This window comes from Rhineura floridana, chromosome 21 (assembly GCF_030035675.1).
Source record: "Rhineura floridana isolate rRhiFlo1 chromosome 21, rRhiFlo1.hap2, whole genome shotgun sequence".
NCBI classification, from domain to species: domain Eukaryota; kingdom Metazoa; phylum Chordata; class Lepidosauria; order Squamata; family Rhineuridae; genus Rhineura; species Rhineura floridana.
The window spans coordinates 16,706,128-16,725,851 of NC_084500.1; the positions used below are offsets into that span (position 1 = coordinate 16,706,128).

The window sequence follows — 19,724 nt, forward strand, 5'->3', positions numbered from 1 at the left end:
CCTTTAGGTTTATTTTGCTTTGAAGCTAATTGGTGATGGGAGTTTATTTATTTATTTAGGTACTCTTCAAAGCAGGAAACGCTCAGAATAAGAAGCGGCTCGTTTTCTCTTTCCAGAACAAAGAGTTAAGCAGCTTTTGAAGGTTTCAAACACAAGTCACAATTACAGGGTAATGCTGCTGCTAAGCTCTGCGCTAGGGACTCGAGGCTTGTGGGGGAAGTGATTATCGCTTCCTCCACCCCCCTAAGCAATAGGCTTTGCTACAGTATCAAATTAAATTAATACTAATAATCAGCAGGATCTCTGGGATTCGTGCATTTAGATACAATTGGCATTTCAAGCAACAATCCAAAACAAGCTGACATTTACTTTTTGAGTCAACGCGACCAAATTGGACAGCTAAACATCTTATTTTGTACAATTAAAGGCTTCTCTCGTTCCTGCATGGTGCTGTTTACCCCCCATGGTACCTTGCAAGGCTAAATCTGATGTTACAGCCACAATCGAAGAGGGATATGTGTGTGAAACACAATTACATCTGGCCATACAAGTAAGCTTATCATTATAGGTAGATTTTATTCTGGCTTGAAGCGGAATGTTCACTACAGTACCCTGTAGAAAGCTGAAAGCAAAGGTCATGATGAGTCAGAGGTGAAAGGTCAAAGGTTTAGTAAGGTTCTTACTAAAGATTGAGTCACAGAGGTCTTTAATGGGACAGGGAACGGATAGCAGGAGAAAAAACTAAGGTGGTGATAGGGAAGACAAATAATAAGCATAGCTCAGTGGCAGAGCATCTGCTTTGCATGTAGGAGGTCCCAGATTCAATTTCCGTGTCTCTAGATAAGACTGAAAAAGACTCCCTACCCCCAAACCCTGGAGAGCCGCTGCCAGTCAGTGTAGACAGTTCTGAGCAAGATGGACCAATGGTCTGACTCAGTATAAGGCAGCCCCCTGTGTTCCTAAGCACAGCTTAGCTAGGACATTGTTGCTGTTGTGTTATGTGCCTTCAAGTCGATGATGACTTATGGCGACCCTATGAATCAGCGACCTCCAAGAGCATCTGTCATGAACCACCGTGTTTAGATCTTGTAAGTTCAGGTCTGTGGCTTCCTTTATGGAATCAACCCATCTCTTGTTTGGCCTTCCTCTTTTTCAACTCCCTTCTGTTTTCCCCAGCATTATTGTCTTTTCTAGTGAATCATGTCTTCTCATGATGTGTCCAAAGTATGATAACCACAGTTTCATAATTTTAGCTTCTAGTGACAGTTGTGGTTTAATTTGTTCTGACACCCAATTATTTGGCTTTTTCGCAGTCCATGATATCCGCAAAGCTCTCCTCCAACACCACATTTCAAATGAGTTGATTTTTTTTCTTACCCGCTTTTTTCACTGTCCAACATTCACATCCATACATAGAGATCAGGAATACCATGGTCTGAATGATCCTGACTTTAGTGTTCAGTGATACATCTTTGCATATGAGGACCTTTTCTAGTTCTCTCATAGCTGCCCTCCCCAGTCCTAGCCTTCTTCTGATTTCTTGACTATTGTCTCCATTTTGGTTAATAACTGTGCCGAGGTATTGATAATCCTTGACAAGTTCAATGTCCTCATTGTCAACGTTAAAGTCACATAAATCTTCTGTTGTAATTACTTTAGTCTTTTTGACGTTCAGCTGTAGTCCTGCTTTTGCACTTTCCTCTTTAACTTTCATCAGCATTCATTTCAAATCATTAGCTAGGAAATAACTAGATGGAAACCCCTCCCTGTAGTAGACTGAGGTAGCCATCTTGTACAAACAATCCTTGGTAATGTTAGTGTGCTGTAGCTACCAGTGGGTGACAAAGCAGCGGGAAACCTTATAACAGAGCCCAGTGGAGGAGGGATTGTGCTGCTGTGTATATATTTACAAAAAAGGAGATAGGACAGGACCTGAACTTGTTTTATTCCTAGCTTTGCTGTCCATTCGGCGTGTGACCTGGCATGCAATTCACCTGCTTATGCCTACTTACGAATAAATAATTGTAAATATTTAACTCATTCTTCACTTGCAGCAGTTAAACTATGGAATTCACTACCATAAAATTTAGCGATGGCCACCAGTGTGGCCAGCTTTAAAAGGGGATTAGTCAAATTCATGGAGGAGGATACCAAGGGCCACTAGCCACAATGGCTATATTCCAACTTCACTGTTGAAGGCAGTATGCCTTTGAATGCCTGTTGCTGGGAATCACAAGTGGGGAAATGCCATTGTGCTCATATCCCACTTGTGGGCTTCCCAGTGGGGCAACTGGTTGGCCACTGTGGGAACAGGACACTAGACTAGATGGTCCCCCTTTGGCCTGATCCAGTGTTAGGCTCTTACGTCCTTATGCATAATTCTTTTAGAAGGTTCAAAGCACCAGACACCCGACAGTAATCTTTACAACCATGGTGTGAAGTAGATCGGTAATGCAACCATACTGCAGATTATATTATTATTGTTACTGCCTAACACACAGGGCAGTCTACAGGCAACTTACAAGCATTTTTAATAACTCTTATCCTAGTGCCAAAAAGATGCCAGGTGGGTCTCACTTGAGAATAGGGACAGAGTGTACATATTAAAAGCCGAATCTATCAAATTCACACTTTCCAAAACGGTATGAGTAATGAAACACAGGCATCCTTCAAAATTTGCACTTATCCAAATTTGATGCAGTTCTCCAACCATGGAGATGCTTACAATTTGCACTGTATATAAAAGTTGTGAAAATAACATAGAAAAATGCAATATATTAGGAAAAATTGTTTGCAAAAATGTGTAGTAAAACCTGCCTCCAAAAATGTGATTAGGAGACATTCCCATTCAAATCCTGAAGAATTTTCATGAGGATAAAAAAAAATCCTCAAATTGCTGCAGAAATGTGGATAACTGAATTTACAACTGGAAAAATCGTTCCATCCCTACTTGGCAGAACATTACAGCGGGTGTTGGAGGCTGACAGAATAGTAGCCTAATCAGTTCAAGGCCAGGTAACTGGCAACGTCTTGTTTCAGGAAGAAATGTTTTTGACTCAAGATGTAATCTTAAAATGCTTGCAGGGCTTGAAACTCAAGAATTTGTTCATCAGGCATTTTGCATGTTTAAGGTTTAAGCAAGCTTAATATAAAAACAGTATAATGAAGGCCATAATGGAACTAATTATTTTGCTGTGAATTGCTGTGGGAGTCAGTGGGCATAAAGATGCTTAAAAAAAAAAAGAGTTGTGATTATTGGGAGGTAGTGTCAACACTGCCCATCCTTTTTATTTTATTTTAAAGTATAATATATAAGGAAGTTCTCCTCCTTGACAGAGGCTTAGAACCAGTACCACATGTATCAAAATAATCTTGACTGAATAGAGATTTCCCTCTCTGCTTAGCTTGGCAGAGGAAGCACCAATCAATGCTTCAATCAGCAGCTCTTTTTAAGAGTGCCGTCACAACATCCCCCAATTACTACCCCGTTTTCCATGTGGCTAAGCAGGCGTACCCAGTACATCAAACACCCCTCTCAGCTGGCACTGCCAAGACGTAAGCAGCTATTATTCCCAAATGAAGCATTTGCTTGTTGACATCACCCACAATAGGATCCTTTTGTCTGCTCGCGTCTCCTGCACCAAAAATGTTTGTCTGAGTCATCGCTCAATCTCCCTCCCCTCCCCCTCGTGCCGTCTCTGCTTTTGTTGCAGTGCCGACAGGGAAGCTTTTCCTGACTCACAGCTCCCGAAATTCGACAATGCCTCATTCCAAAAATGGAACCCTATTTTATTATGCAGAGAACGCTCCAGTGCTGCCGAATTCCAGAAGTATCATCTCCATTTCTAGTCCCGACGTTTAAAAGAAAAAAGTCCCGTAATTAATGCCCGGTGCGATGTTTGACCAAAGGCAAAATTTTGAAGGTAAAAATAATGAGAATTATTTCTCCTCATCTTCTGTGGCGCTTCCAGACAGGTTCTGTTCATTGAAAATCAATCCCGAGTGGTTTGAAAGTGGGGCAGGACCATTGCTCAGTGGCTAGAGCATCTGCCTTGCATGGGGAAGGTCCCAGGTTCAATCCCTGGCGTCTCCACGTAGGGCCGGGAGAGACTCCTTGCTTGGAGCCCTGGAGAGCTGCTGCCAGTCAGTGCAAACAATACTGAGTGGGACACACCAAGGGTCTGCCTCAGCATAAAGTCACTTCCTATGTTCCTAAGACTAGGCTATGTAATGACCGCTCGGACCATTCTGGAGCTCCGCATGCCTGAGTTCACTTTAGATCAGTGGTTCTCCAATTTCTTTTCACCACTAACCACTTAGAATTCAAGCTGTAATACAATAAAACAAAACACAGGAAATACAAGAAGCCACCAAAGACAATTAATAATCAATATGAATATTTAACGCAGACAGGGTACAGGTCAGCTGAATGAAGCTCACGGACCACAGATTTGGGAATGCCTGTTTTAGAAGGCACACTGTAGTTCTCCTGCCTAAGAAGATCCAAGAACTGGTTAGTGGCACCTTAAAAAAAAGGTGACAAATTATGGGATAAACTTTCGTGGTCTACAGTCCACCCTATCGTTTGATGAAGTGGATGACGGTCTACAAAAGTTTATGTCACAACGACTTCAACTTTTAAGGTGCCAGGGGAGTCTTTGGTGTTTTTGCTGCTGAAGGCTGTAATCCAATACACATTTTGAACCCAATGAAGCTTACTGCTGAGCAGACATGTATTGGATTCCAGACTTTAAGACCGTTACTCCTCTGGAAACCAGGTGTTTTAAATAAACACTTTTATTTGAAAAGAAATGTAATAGTGGTTGGTGAGATACAAAAGTGAGGAAGATAAAGTCATACCATGGGATGGATTAAAATTAAATGCATTTTCCCTGCAAAGTGAAATAGAGTCTTGAGCACTCTGAAGTCCTCCTTCAGTGGAAACATTTTCAAATGACGTTGCTGCTGCTGCAATTTATTGTTCTGAATCATTTTCTTGCACCTGTTCCAGCCGTGGCCTTTTACGAGGGTTTACTTCATCTTCTGCTGGGGTCAGATTTGGGCGTGGAAGCTGAACATCTCTAAATCCGTGAGACTGTAAAATACAAGTAATAGAACTGTTCCTTATTTATGGATATTATATTCTGGATTAGAATAGCAATCATTGTTACTTAAAGTTTACTCATATTATGATGTAGCCTTGTAAATTGTGTAATTACTGTTTGCTTGTTTTCATTTCAGCAATTGTATACTGACATATAAATGTGAATTAAAATAAAAGCTGCAATTGTATTAAGATTTTAGGGTTAGAGTGGAATAGGAATAGTCTGGCAAAGGGCTAGGGTAGCATTATTTAAGTAAGTTATTTATTAGTCGCTTTTCAGAGCCAAGACCTCACAAAGTGACGCAGAGAGAGAAATAAAACGGAACCTCAGGCACAGTATAAAGCACTGAGACGATTCAGACAAGGCGCATGAGAGATACTGAACTACATCACCAAAATTTCTCTTGAGGAAAGGCAATAGTAAAAAAGCTAAGTTTTTTAAAGGCCCTCTTGAACGCCAGAACTGAAGGTGCCCATGGAACGAAACTGAATATATGCTCTGTATCTTATCTCTCCTTTTGTGAGAGTTCCACAACTGTGGGGCCACTACTGAGAACGGGCCCCATCTTGTGTATTCAACAGTGGTGGCTGGTGCCCATTGACAGTGGCAGGGCAGAAAGCAGAAATCAACCACAGGTGGAGCCAGAGCCAATGACAGGCAGAGCTGCCCCCTAACTGGTTGTAGGCAAGGCGGCACGCAGAAAACAAAAGACACACCCTTTATGGCAGGTGTTGGGAACCTTTGGGCATCTAGATGTTGCTGAACTACAACCCCCATAATCCCTGGCCATGTGCTTGCTAGGGCTGATGGGAACTGTAGTTCAGCAACATCTGGATGCCCAAAGGTTCCCTGTCTGCTGTATGCCTTTGCTCCCTCTCCCCCACCACATCCCTTCCTGTGACCTTTACTCCTCCTGCTCCCCCACCCTCAGCCATCTCATGGTCTGCTGATCCCTGAAATGACCCCCCCCACACACACACACACTGGTCCTTTCTGACTTGCTGCTCCTTATGCTTGGAACCGCCTCCCACAAATATGTAGAATCATAGAACAGTAGAGTTGGAAGGGGCCTATAAGGCCACTGAGTCCAAGCCCTGCTCAATGCAGGAATCCAACTTACAGCATTCCCGACATGTGGCTTGTCCAGCCGCCTCTTGAATGCCTCCAGTGTTGGAGAGCTCACCAGCTAAACTGGTTCCACTGCCAAACTGCTCTAACAGTTAGGATGTTTTACCGGATGTTCAGACAAAATCTGGCTTCCTGAATCTTGAACCGATTATTCAGTGTCCTGCACTCTGGGATGATCGAGAAGAGATGCTGGCCCTCCTCTGTGTGGCAACCTCTCAAGAGCTTGAAGACTGCTACCGTATCTCCCCTGAGCCTTCTCTTTTCAAGGCTAAACATGCCCAGTTCTTTCAGTCTCTCCTCATAGGGCTTTGTTTCCAGTCCCCAGGTCAACCTTGTTGCCCTCCTTTGAACCTGTCCTAGTTTGTCTGCAGCCTTCTTAAAGTGCGGTGTGTTCTGCCACACTCATCTCCTTCCTGATCTCTCTTCAAAAACTTACCCTTTTTGCGATGCCTTCTGAACACCCTCTTACTTAGTCCCAATAATTTACTCCAAGCATAACCAACATGTTGGCCTCCACAGTTGCTGGACTACAACTCCCATCATCATTGACCACTGACCAGACTGTTTGAGGCTCAAGGGAGTTGTAGTTCAACAATATCTGGAAGGTACCATGTTGGCTATCCTAGCCCTGCTTTAACTAGGTTGAAGTGCATACAATTTAAATTGCACATTCTTACCCTTTATCCCTGCCCCATGTTCTCCACTGTGTCTATTTAATTTAAACTTTTATAACCCATCTTTCCTAAAAATAATCCAAGACAGCTAATGACGTCACTATTAAAAAAAATTACAAAGCCTAAACATAAAATGATGATAAAACAAAACCTATAAAAACAGCAGGAGACAAAACAATAACTACAATTAGCACATTATATCAGCAGCGTAAAACTGTAACAACCAACTATTAAAGCTAACAATTAAAGGCCAAAGTCCTTTCTAAAATAAAAAGGTCTTTGCCATCTCCTAAAATGTCATAAAGGAGGGGCCAGAATACTTTCCTTGGGAAAATAGTAACCACAGAAATGTCACTCTTTTCTAGTCGCAGCCAGACAGAATAGTGGAGTGGGCCCTATCAGGCCATCGAGTCCAACCCCCTGCTCAATGCAGGAGCCCAACTTAAAGCATTCACAACTGGCTCTCCAGCTGCCTCTTTAATGCTTCCAGTGTTGGGAGAGCCCACCAACCACAGAACATGTAAGAGGGCGTCCAACTTATGATCTTATGAGCAGACAGGTTCACACAGGAGAAGACATCTCGGCCCTAAACCAGCGGTGGGGAACCTCAGGCCCAGGGGCCAACTGTGGCATTCCAGGCCCCCGTTTGGCCCTTGGAACTCTCCCCAGGATGCAGCCCACATCCTCAGATCACATCCCTCACTAGGTCTATTTCACACCACGAGTGCTTTAGCATAGCTGGAATGTGTTCCAGAACCCTGATCATTCCTCTTGCTTGTCTGGATGGAGGACAGAGACAGATGTGTGAGTGGGGGTAGACGTAACCCACCTTCTGCCTCTGGCCTTGCCCATCACTGACATGCGACCCTCACAAAGTTGCCCAGAGGAGAATGTGGTCCTCAGGCTAAAAAGGTTCCTCACTCCTGCTCTAAACCAACCTTCCCCAACCAGGTGCCCTCCAGATGTTGTTTGATTACAATCCCCATCATTCCTGACTACTGGTCACGCTGATGGGATTTGTAGTCCTAAACATCTGGAGAATGCCAGATTAGAGATGGCTGCCCTAAACTGCAAAGGGCTTTAAAAGGTCATTGCCAGCCCTTTGAAGCAGCTGCACCAGTTTCAGATTTATTTCTGGGCCCAGTTCAACAAGGGGTGTGTGTCATAAGCTCCCGACAAGCAGCCCAAGTTATTTTTTTAATTACATTTACATCCCACCTTTCCTCCAAGGGGCTCAAGTCAGAAAACTGGCTGTTGCATATTCTGGATTCAAATTTTTGATAATTTCTGGAGTGTAAGTCCTTTGAGGGCAGGGGCCTTTCACATGGGCCTTAACTCAATAGTAGTGGAAGAGCATCTGCTTTGCATGCAGAAAGTCATACATTCAATCCCTAGAATCTCCAGGCAGGGCTGGGAGAGACCCCTCATCTGAAACCCATTACTTGTGTAGACAATACTGAGCTAGATGGACTAAAAAGTCTGATTCTGTATAAGGCAGCTTCCTATGTTCCTATTCAATCAGCCCTTAAATTAGAACCATGAGAACTAGAATCTTGTTCTTTTTTTTTTAAGGGGAAAGAGCTGTAGCTCAGTGATAGAGCCTCTATTTTGCATGCAAAGGGTCCCTGGTTCAATCTCTGGCATCTCCAGGTAGGGCAGGGACAGACCCCTCATTTGAAACTCTGGAAAGCAGATGAACCCCTCTGAAACTCCCCTCTGAAACCCAGGTCACACAGCCAATCCAACCCATGTCTTTACCTGCCCCACACCTGACATCACACATGATGATGGGTGTGTGTGATTTAGGGAAAAACAGCCTTATATGCCAAGTGGAAACTGCCAGGCCACAGTTGGCTTGTGAGCCAGAGCAGGATAGAGCAAAGGTCCAAAATGGAATAAGGCAGCTGTCAGGTCCACTCTAAAAAAAGGCAAACTGCACATCAGGGTGGCTACCAATCGCTCAAGGAATCTGCAAAGTTATTTTGGAAAAGATGACATTTCAAGCTGGCAGTGTGAAAAATCAGGTAGAATTACTATCTAGAGTGTGACTTTTATAAAATGCCAGGAGGTCCTACAAGCAAGACCGACTTGATCCGTAACGAAAACAGCAAGCATGGATTCCCCCCCCCCCGATCTCTGGGGACTTCCAGCATGCTACATTACAAACTGTCTTGCCATGTGTGGCAAAGCCGCCAATCCCTTTTAAAAGGACAAACAAAGAGAGGGGTCCAGAAGGGCAAAATCTAGACAAGATGCTCCTGTTGTTTTGAGCCATTAAGTGTTATTTATTTATTTGTTTATGATTTGATTTATATCCCACCCTTCCTCCCAGCAGGAGAAGTATTAGCCTACGAAGAGCATAATCGAAAGGTTTAATGTTTCACTCCTGCCATGACACCCCTTCACTGCAAAAGACAGCAGAGACTGGTCTATTACAGCAAATGAGGCACTGCCCCACCTGCCTATCTTCTCACCTAAAACCAGCCCAGGAAGGGTGGCCCCGGCTGTCAGCTTCCTCCTCCGCAGTCTCAGCGTTGCCCTTGGAGAACAACGCAGAGAGGAGGATGGAACAAAGCGAGAATGAGCTGGCTCTGCCTATAGTTGGCTCTGGCTCCACTTCGTATTGGGCTCCCTGCCTCCTGCTCTACAGGTCCCAACGGGCACCAGCCACTGCTTGAGACAGGAAAAGCCCCCACAACCTGTTCCAGAAACCAAGAATGTGCAGCAAAAGCATTCCAACCAGAGCTAAAATAATTAAATAAGCATAATGAGAATAACAATGCCACTTGGATTCCAACCATTACGATATCATTGAAGTCACTGTTCATCCTCGTAGGTGCTCCGTTCTACTTCTGCGGTAAGCCCTCTTTGGAAGGGAAAGGTGACGGATGCCTCGGCGCTGCTGCAGTGTTTGAGTTTATTTACAAGTATACAGATTGATCATAGATGGAGGTGCAGTGTAATGTTCCAACACTGGTGCAATCTGCTTCCCTCATTGCATCTCAAGAAAGAGGCACCCCTATGTTCCCAGATGCTTGCACCCTACAGCTCCCAGCTCTCTCCCTCTCAGGCTGTAAACACACTAGTCGCCTACAGCAAAGCGTTTCCATTAGCCACACCTGGAGGGGGAATGGGTAGATCTGTTGATCAGCTGCAAAATCTCTCTGAAGCTGAATTTAAAAAACAAACACTCAAGTTGATCCCACCGGGTTTTACAGTAAAAAGGGGTGGGGGTTGATTAGCGTTGCGCATGCCCCTGTTTTCAGAGAGAGGAGGAGATGCATTTCTCCCCACCTTAGGAAAGGAGACATCATAGAAGAGTCAGAAGGGGCCTATAAGGCCATCGAGTCCAACAACCTTTACAATCGTCTGTCTCTGAGATGCAAGAGCACATGTGGCGTTTTGCTTCTCCAACTTTAATTAGCTAGAACTAGGATCTTTCTTATCCACTATGTATACCCCCCAATAAATGTAAGCTTTCTAGCTTTCAGAAACCCAGGGTTTCAGTATGATTATATCTACGGTAAAGTGTCCTCCTTCAACAGGGAACCTGTTATTCAGTTTCTACAAACTACAAACGCTAACAATAAATTGAATTAATAATAATACTTTAAGTTTCTCATAAGCAAAATGGAAAATTTGCTGTGACCATTTCTTGATGTCAAGAAGAACTCTGAAGTGGGCCTTGACCTTTCATTTCTACCAAAAACAGCTGTTCCACAAAAAGCTATCACAGTATCTTCATTTTGTGTCATGCTCTGTGTAATCATGATGATGACGACAGCACTGGCCTGAAACCAAAGATGCAACCAATTATCTTGCCAGGAAACAAATGGGAGGCAGCTCCCAGTAAAAGACCGAAGAGTCTAAATTTCACAGGTCTACTCAGATCTCTGTGGTTAATCAAAACATGGTGATTTCTACAGATGTGCTTGCTGAATTATACACTCTGTTGCACAGATTAAACTTGCTGAGGAACCCCAAGAAAAATGCAAAAAATTTTTAAAACAAAAATACGTTTTTAAAATTCTATTGATTTTATCTATTTTTGATAATGTTATTATATATGCTTTGTTTTTAACATTTTGTCTGTAGTTTTTGATACGATATTTTACACTATTTTTATGTAAACTGCTCAGAGCATGTTAGGTGGTCTTTATATTTTGTTCAAATAAATAACCAACCAACCAACCACTGAACCTGAGACAAGATGCTCAAAGGTGGCTTTGCAATCTCCTTTTCTGGAGGTTTCCAGGAAAGTGAGATAGCTATCTGCTACAGATGGGTTAAGATATTTATTTTAAAAAAAATTATTGTGCCACTCTTCAGCTGAAAAGGCTCCCACAGAATGGCTTACATAAAGATCAATAAGACAATGCCTGCCCACAGGTTTACAACCCAAAAAAGACACTACATAAACAAGCAAATCTGTAAACTTTGTAAGGAGTTAGACATAACAAATCTGGAAGTCCCTTCTAATCCAATCGCTCTACAAAGCTTAAATTTTCTCATGCCACAGTATTAACTATTTTGTTGATGGCTAATGAGCACTGTGAAGCAAGTACGTCAAACAAACCTTGGGGGAGGCTGGTAACAGCACATCTGCAAAGTAGTCCTATTCCAAGAATCAAACGGTTGCATTTTTATCCCCTCAAAAGACTCAGTACTCCAAAGGCAGAAAAGAAAAAAACATGCTAAAAATGTAAGAAATGCTATGGCAACGTTACCAGGAGGACACAAGGCAAGCAAACAGTTCCAATGTGGTAAGCTACGCTCTTGACATTTGAAGAGAAGAGTTTAAAATTGGTTTTGCTTGCCTGACTCTGTCTTCAGCAGAAGCTGTCCATTACGACAAGAAAGCGCTGCTATCCCAATACTGATCCCAAGGATTATTTCTAGAGCAGGATTGGAACCTGAAGCTTAGGGATGTTAAGATGACAGCGTTTTCCATTCCAACCCTTACTTATCACAAATCAGGGCTGTTTCTGTTGTGCTGCATTTCAGTTTCTGCCAAATATGTCTTTATTTATTTATATCCTGCTCTTCCTCCCAGCAGGAGCCCAGGGTGGCAAACAGAAACACTAAAAACACTATAAAACTTAATAAAACAGACCTTAAAATACATTAAAACAAAACAAAGTTAAAAACATTTTTTAAAAGCTTTAAAAACCTTTTTTTTAAAAGGGTTAAAAACATATTATTAAAATAAAATTAACAAGCAATTCTAACACAGACACAGACTGGGATAGGGCTCAACTGAAAAGGCTTGTTCAAAGAGGAAAGTCCTCAAAAGGCGCCGAAAAGATAGCAGAGAAGGTGCCTGCCTAATATTCAAGGGGAGGGGATTCCACAGGGTAGGTGCCGCCACACGAAAGGTCCGTTTCCCATGTTGTGCAGAACAGACCTCCTGATAGGATGGTGTCTGCAGGAGGCCCTCACCTGCAGAGCGCAGTGATCAACTGGGTATATAAGGGATGAGACGGTCTTTCAGGCATCCTGGTCCCGAGCTGTATAGGGCTTTGTACACCAAAACTAGAAACTTGAACTTGGCCCGGTAGCTAATGGGCAGCCAGTGCAATTCTTTCAGCAGCAGGGTGACATGTTGGCGATACCCTGCCCCAGTGATCAGCTGCATTTTGCACCAGCTGCAGCTTCCGGACCAACTACTTTGTCTCGCTGTCCCCTATTGCTACTTTGGGGATTGCTACTTTGTCTCGCTGCCCTCTAACATAAATTATGTAACTATTTGTGTAAGTTGCATTTGTTTCAATGTAAAGACATCAAAACACTGTAAAAAAGTCATGAAATATTGTTTGCGGATTTTAAAAAACATCCACAATCTGCATGCATACTGACCACATTTGCTTGACTAATTTATGTTCCTGACAGCCAAACATGCAAACGGCAGCAATTTCCTCTTCCTTTTCCAGTTTTGTCTGATATCTCTATTGTAACGCAAGAGCCACATCCAGCCCTCAGATCCTTCATGCAGATGACAGTGATGGGAAAAAGGAGTGTGTGTGGCAGAGAGAGAATCCTGCTGACGTTTGGGTCTGGCCCCACCCACTATTGACGCAGGGCCCAGTTGGTATGTGGCCCCTGCCAGATCTCCCCTGAGGAATGAGACTCTCAACAGAAAGGTTGCCTGCACTGTACAAGGGAATCTCAAATTTCAGAAGGAACACAGAAAGTTCCTGTGGTCACTGAGAGTCGCTGGGGCTGGGGTATTAATTATGATCCCTCTCAGCCAGTTAATGCCCGGTTCCTGCCACAGTCAACTTATACAATATCGAAGCTGGGGAACATCAAGAGCCCGGCTGCGGGATCAGGCCAGAGGCCCATCTGGTCCAGCATCCTGTTTTCATAGTGGTCAACCAGAAACCTATGGGAAGCCCACAAGCAGGCCCCAGTGCAACAACAGCCCCACTTGCGATTCCCATCAACTGATATTCAGAGGCACACTGTCTCTGATGAGAGCCAGTGTGACATAGTGGTTAGAGTGTTGGACTACGACCTGGGAGACCATGGTTCGAATCCCCACACAGCCATGAAGCTCACTGGGTGACCTTGGGCCAGTCACTGCCTCTCAGCCTCATGAAAACCCTATTCATAGGGTCGCCATAAGTCGGAGACTTGAAGGCAGTACATTTACATTTTTACTGTCTCTGACAGTGAGTGAAAATAGCCATTGTGGCTAGGAGCCAGAAATGGGAGAGCTCAGCAGATGAAAAACGGAAGCAGACAAGCAGCTCTAAATCATAGGCAAGACAGAAAAGAAGAAAGAGGGTCTGAGCACAATCAGTTTGACATAATACCTGGAACTGAGCCAGGATGAAAATTTCTGCAGCTGTCTCAACTGACACCCTCTTTTCACTTTAAGGTTCCCATCCTTTCCCCTCGTTCCCACAGTTTGGCTTACCGTAACACAAAATGACACAGTTGACTCCTTCTGACTTGGAGACTTGTACAACGTTGCCAACCTGGAATGAAAGGAAGTCATTGCGTTTCAGTGTCACTGCTCCTTTACTTTTAGCTCATGATACAGTTGCAAATAATTGAGTATTTGCGCAGCACCATCATAGACCAGATGGTGTAGGGCGGCCTTCCCTTGATCAGGTATCCTCCAGATGTTTTGGAGTACAAAACTCATCATCCCCAACCACTGGGAATACTGGCTGCTTGGAACTGTAGTTCAACAACATCTGTAGAAAACAAGGGTATAGATGGCTTGCGTAGAGAGAGCAATTTCAGTAGAAAGCTTCCTTGCTCGTCAAAGGACATAATCCACCAGGGAAGTTCTCTTGCAGAAACCCCCGTGCAATGAGCAGGAGCTGTGCACGAGTGATACCGTGTGCCTGCCATTCATTTTATTGTTTCCTTTTACATCCTGACTACTTGAAGAGGATTACGTGGTCCCTTTGATTTTAGCAGGGTCTGCAGAGAAGAACTGTACCCAAAATGCAAGAAATGAAACCTATTTATCAGGGGGCTCCAACGCTTTCTGGCCATTTGGGATTTCGAGCAAGCGCTGTGAACACTAACCACCAAATGGCTACCATGGGGGTGTGGCATAACAACAACAGGCTGCCATACTCAAAACAGCAGAAAAAAAAAGAGACAGGACCACAAGATGACGTGGGCATCCTCTCACCACCCAACACCTACACTTGCCGCAGAGAAGCACCTTGCACCTCTCCTCTGTTCAAAACAAAAGGGAGGGTGCATGTGTCCAAACCCTGGAATCCTACGGAATGTGGGCATGTTTAAGGGCTATGTGTTTGATACAGAAGAGGCTGAGCCAGTGCTAACAGGAACTAAGCAGGAAGAGCAAACAGTCTTGTGGATTTTTGAGGGGATATTTACTGGGAACTTTCGCAGACATCGTTAAGAGGTACTCATGCCCACGGGCACTATGTTGGCAACCCCAGCAATATACAGATGCACTCTAAAACTGAAGCCATAGGGAAACAGTCTACCTATGAAGGGAGCAGCGGGCATTTTGTGGCCTGTGATAAGTAGGCCCCACAAGACAGCGACACAGACTGAGATATACCAGAGACGCTGGAAAGAGGGAAAGGGGAACTATTTTACTGTATTATTGTTTATTGAAATTTTATCCCACCCTTCCTCCTGAAGGTCAAGGAGGCAAACACATCAACAATTCAAAAAAGCATTACAAAAACAATTGTAGAGAACTGAATGAAATGGTTGTTTGAAGAAAGCCGTTTCCTGCCTAGTGTTTCTGCATCCTTAATTGGTATTGTCTTTGCTTTTCAAGATTTTGATTTTGCTAGCCACCCTGGGCCCTTTTTTATTTTATTTTAGTGAAAAGGTGGGCTGTATTTTAAAATAAGTAGAGTGGTGTTCATTTGTTTCAGCCCAGGGTATGGGGTCAGGAACTGCCTGCTGAAACTCAAAGCGGAAAGAGAAAGTTTTTGTCCTTGTCATCCCCCAGAAATATTCTGCTTTGCTTGGAGATAACCTGCCAAGATTCTTGTTAATTATTTTTAGGGCTTTGGCTTCTTCTCCTTCCCCTCAGTGCTATTCTATTAGAAAGCAAGTAATTACCGCCCGGGGAAGATTACCACTTCACATTAGCTGCACAGGGAATTCCTCAGAACATTCAAATTGGTGGGTTGTACTCTACAGAATAGTCTTAATCTCGAGATACTCTAAGCCATGTTTTAAAGAAGCTCTCGGCTGGAGTTCTGCTGGGTGCCTCTGACTCAAGGGGGGGCTGTTCTCAAGGCAACAGACCCCCCCCCCCGGTCATTGAGACCTGACACGTTTCCAGCGCTGGAGGGGGGGAAGAGAGAGAGGAGGGAGGTATTGGGGTCAAGCTGAAAAAGGTGTAATGGCCAAGGTTGCCTTAATACTCCAGCTGTTAGACAAGAACACACATTGGGTGTGTGCTTGAGAAGGATCTGCAACACTTACAGAGGCAAAACTTCTGTTATGTTTTGAGAGACTTAATGGAGTTCTCTCATCTTTCATCTGGTCTCCCTATTACACGAGTACAGACTGTCAGTCAATACCGCACTTCTCTCTCTGCCTTTTCAACTTGAATTACTGGACAGGTTGGTAAATAGTTTTATTTATGAAAAATCCAGGTTTTATTTCCAGTTTTACTAGGAGAGGCAGATGTGCTCTGAACTAGGGACAGGTGAATTTTCCAGTCTCAAATTCACAGAATCGTAGAGAAGCACGTATGCCATCTTGAGCTCCATGCAGGAAAGGTGGGATATAAATGTAATAATAAAATACGAAATACAGCAGCATAATAGGACCTAGTGGACATGCGCAGAGCATCCAAAACACATCACCTCATCTCCTCCAGCACCCTGGCCAAAGAGGTGCATCTTGACCTGCTGACGGAAGCTGTACAACGCTGTTGCAAGGCACACCTCTGTGGAGAGCTTTGTACAAACCTCGAGTTTGAAGGCACAGACCTGTCAGAATCACATACTGCATGTGGCCTTCATTGCTGGGCTCAATACAATAGACGCTCACCAGTTCACTTCATGGGCTTCTTCTCTTACCTCCGTTTGTTATCCCAGTGCAGAATTAAACGGACAGTAGCTGCATGCCCCCAGCTTTCTCCTAGAGAGACAGACAGAGACACAGACACATTCAAAGATCAGGATGACTTACTACTAGCGATGCAGGAAGGCATGGTTTTCCATTCTGGCCTGTATAAGTTGCATGCAGCGCTGTTTCTGTACTGCTGCAGTTTTGTCTTTCCCCCCAAACTGTTATTCATCTCACTGTCTGTGGTGGCAACATTACCGTACATAATTAATGGCATACATTACGTTGCCATTGCATTACTCCACCCCTTTCATTTCAATGCAAATGGTGGAAAAACATAATGAATTACATATTGCTTGTGGACTGGAAGCTTAACAACAGCAGCAAATATGATTTCCCTTCTGGACACGAGATGAGTAAGTGAACACTGACAATTTCCACTCACATTTCTGTTTAACATTTGAATCCCCCAACATCCCCACTTATTGCATGGGTGGGGAAACTCATGTGGCCCTCTAGACCTCCTTATCTGGCCCTCGGGTACCTCCCCAATGGCCTCACTTTGCACTCTCCTTGAGGGCTTTTGCCCAGATGGACGATATCCTTGCACTGTGATACTTGCTTGCCTGGATGGAAGATGGAGGTCAGAAGAGACTTGGCAGATGGGGTGGAGTCGCAGTGCTAGTTTCCCGGCAGGTATTTTGCGGCTGATTGCCAGGAGGGAGAGTGTGAGGAGCATGAGAGTTGGTGGGAAGCTTGGCACGGTGCAGGTGCACTGGCAGGAGTGCTAAATTGGGTCAAGCGCTGTGTCCCTGGAACATCTTACTCAGTGGCGGGTGGTGGCTTCATGTCAGTGGGATCCGCTTTGCATAGGTCCTTGAGTATTCAGACTAAAACCTGGAGCGGATCCCACTGCCCCACTGTCATGAAGACACCAGCCGCCATTGGCTCACTGCTTGGGGAAATAAATCATATGTAACAAGAACAAATACATTCAAGCTCCCTCATGCTTTGTCCACATTCCTTGGAATAGGCTTAATTTTTAGCAGTATTTCAAAACCAAGGTAAGAATTGGGGGGGGGGGGGAGAGAATCCTGAAAAACTGAAAGAACACCAGCAGCAAAAAAATGCAGAGTGCACTTAAAGGGGGCAATGAAGGAACAAGATGAAAGTTTAAAACAGCTACAGAGAGAATCTACCCTCCTTAAAAGTTGAGAAACTGAAGTGATTTCTGAAGCAATCTCATTATTTTAAGCTCATTGCTGACCACGTCATTTGATTTCCAGACAGATTTATTGAGCCTGTCTCTCCCAACCCATTCTAGACAGTAGTCAGAAGACAGATTGGATTTTAAAGCAGTCATTTAAAGGGAAATGGTATGAGAAGCCCCCAAATTGTCTCCAGAAGCACCAGCTTGGTGCATCCATTGGCCTTCAGGGTGGGTAGAACATCTTCATTACCACATCCAGAGGGAGAAGCAATTATCATTCCAGTGGAAGAATCCTCAAAATTAAATGTCTAGACCCCAAAGGCATCTTAGCAACCTTCATCAGTGTGCTAGTATGAGATTTAACATTTGGAAATTGAGATTAGAGTATGAATTATACAAATGAGTGCCATTTCCATTTCAAACCATATTTCTTTGCTTGTGTCTGTGGGGAAATGTTTTATACTCCATGGCAAAAAGCTCTACTAAAACTAAACTAGCAAGAGATAATGATATCTGACTGCATTATGAAGTATACCAAGTAAACGCCATCTAGGATTGCCCAGTTTGGAGCCTGGCTTTGTGAAAGACTTCTCAGTGAAGACCCAAACCTTATTCTTACAATGTCTAGTAGATCCCCACACACAAATATTAAAAAGAGGCTCTCGTTAAAAATTTCAAGAAAAACTAAGAAAGGATTTGTGGGTTGTGAATAACTTTTGCAGAAGAAACCATTTAAGAACATTAACAAAGAACGTAAGAAAATCAGAAGAGTCCTGTTGTTGGATCAGGCCAATGGCCTTTCTAGTCCAGCATCTTGTTCTCACCTTGGATAACCAGATGCCCACAGGAAGCCTGCAAGTAGCGAGTGCAACAGCCTTCTCCACTTGCAGTTCCCAGCAACTTGTATCTAACAGTGAAGGTAAAACATAGCCATTGTGTCTAGTGGCCATGGAGAGCCTTATCCTCCATGAATGTTTCCAATCCTCATTTAAAGCTATTTATGTACTAGAGCTTGGAATATATAGCAGTGGAGTTCAGAAACAAAAAGTCTGTAAATACTGGTAGTCGAACGAATAAACTGAAGGTTTATTACTCACTCACACAAACACTAACTAAGAACAAAGGAAGAAAGTAAAGCTTGAGAAAAACAAACAAGTTGTTACTGAAGAAGGAATCAGGGAGGACAAAACAGGTTGCCTTTCTGTCCATTGCCCCCCAATGGTTCAGGTTACTTGCTACAAACGCTGGTGTTTTACTCGCAACAATCGGTGGGAAAGGGAGACAAGTCTAACAACAGGAAGTATCATAAATAAAACGGTACTCAAAAACAAAAACAAAGTTGTCCTTCCTAATGGGTTTGCTGCTGCCATCACCAGAAACTAGGATGGGAAAAAATGCATTAGGATATGAAAGGAAACAAAAATAGGGTAATTTTAATTTATAGCCTCTCTTTATCTGGAGTGTTGCATCTAAAAGCAACAGAACTATTCATGAATAACTACAGCTACGTTGAGGATGTAGAATAGTACTGTTATTCCTATTTCACAGATGGGAGAACTCAGAGTTGAGAGCACACCCCTAAGCTACCACTTCAGAGGCACAATCCAGGCTATGAAAACTTGATAAAATGTCCCCAACTCATTCCCAGGTCCTCTGCATGGTGCAACTCAGACCTAGGATTGCCCCCCGCCTCTTCCTTGGTCTCAATCTGCTTCCTATTCAGATATCCCAGAAGGGCAAGAGAGAGACAGACTGAGAAAGGAACACAGCAGTCAAGAGGAAAATCCTTCACTTGCTTGCTCAAGTCGCTGTTTTCCTCCCCTCTGGTTGTTTCAAGAATATGAAGGAAAAGAGATGATTGGCATCTCAGAGACCAGATGGCATCCCTCAGGGAGCTGGACTCAGCCCATGGACTGCCAGTTGCCAACCCTTAAATCTATTAGCTTTAATTTGCTTTGTAGCCTGATTGTCTGCCAAAAATCATGTATACAGCAGAGGAAAGGAGGCACAGAAGACAAAAGGTCAGCATTTGAAAGCAAGGTCTTTATCTGCATGCACATTTCAAACCTGACATCCTCC

At 43.7% G+C, this 19,724-nt stretch overlaps 1 protein-coding gene across 1 annotated transcript in view; it reads right to left on the reverse strand.

Annotated features, from left to right (window-relative positions):
• Positions 1 to 4,384: 4,384 nt before the first annotated feature.
• The window catches only part of RAD51C (RAD51 paralog C), a 37,309-nt gene continuing 21,969 nt past the window's right edge, over positions 4,385 to 19,724 (reverse strand). Inside the window, exons 7-9 of the mRNA XM_061604757.1 lie at positions 16,447 to 16,507; positions 13,827 to 13,887; positions 4,385 to 5,095 (exon numbers count right to left, since the gene is read on the reverse strand). Of these exons, the coding sequence (XP_061460741.1) occupies positions 4,976 to 5,095; positions 13,827 to 13,887; positions 16,447 to 16,507 (242 nt within the window). The 3' untranslated portion in view covers positions 4,385 to 4,975. The remainder of the gene's footprint in view (positions 5,096 to 13,826; positions 13,888 to 16,446; positions 16,508 to 19,724) is intronic.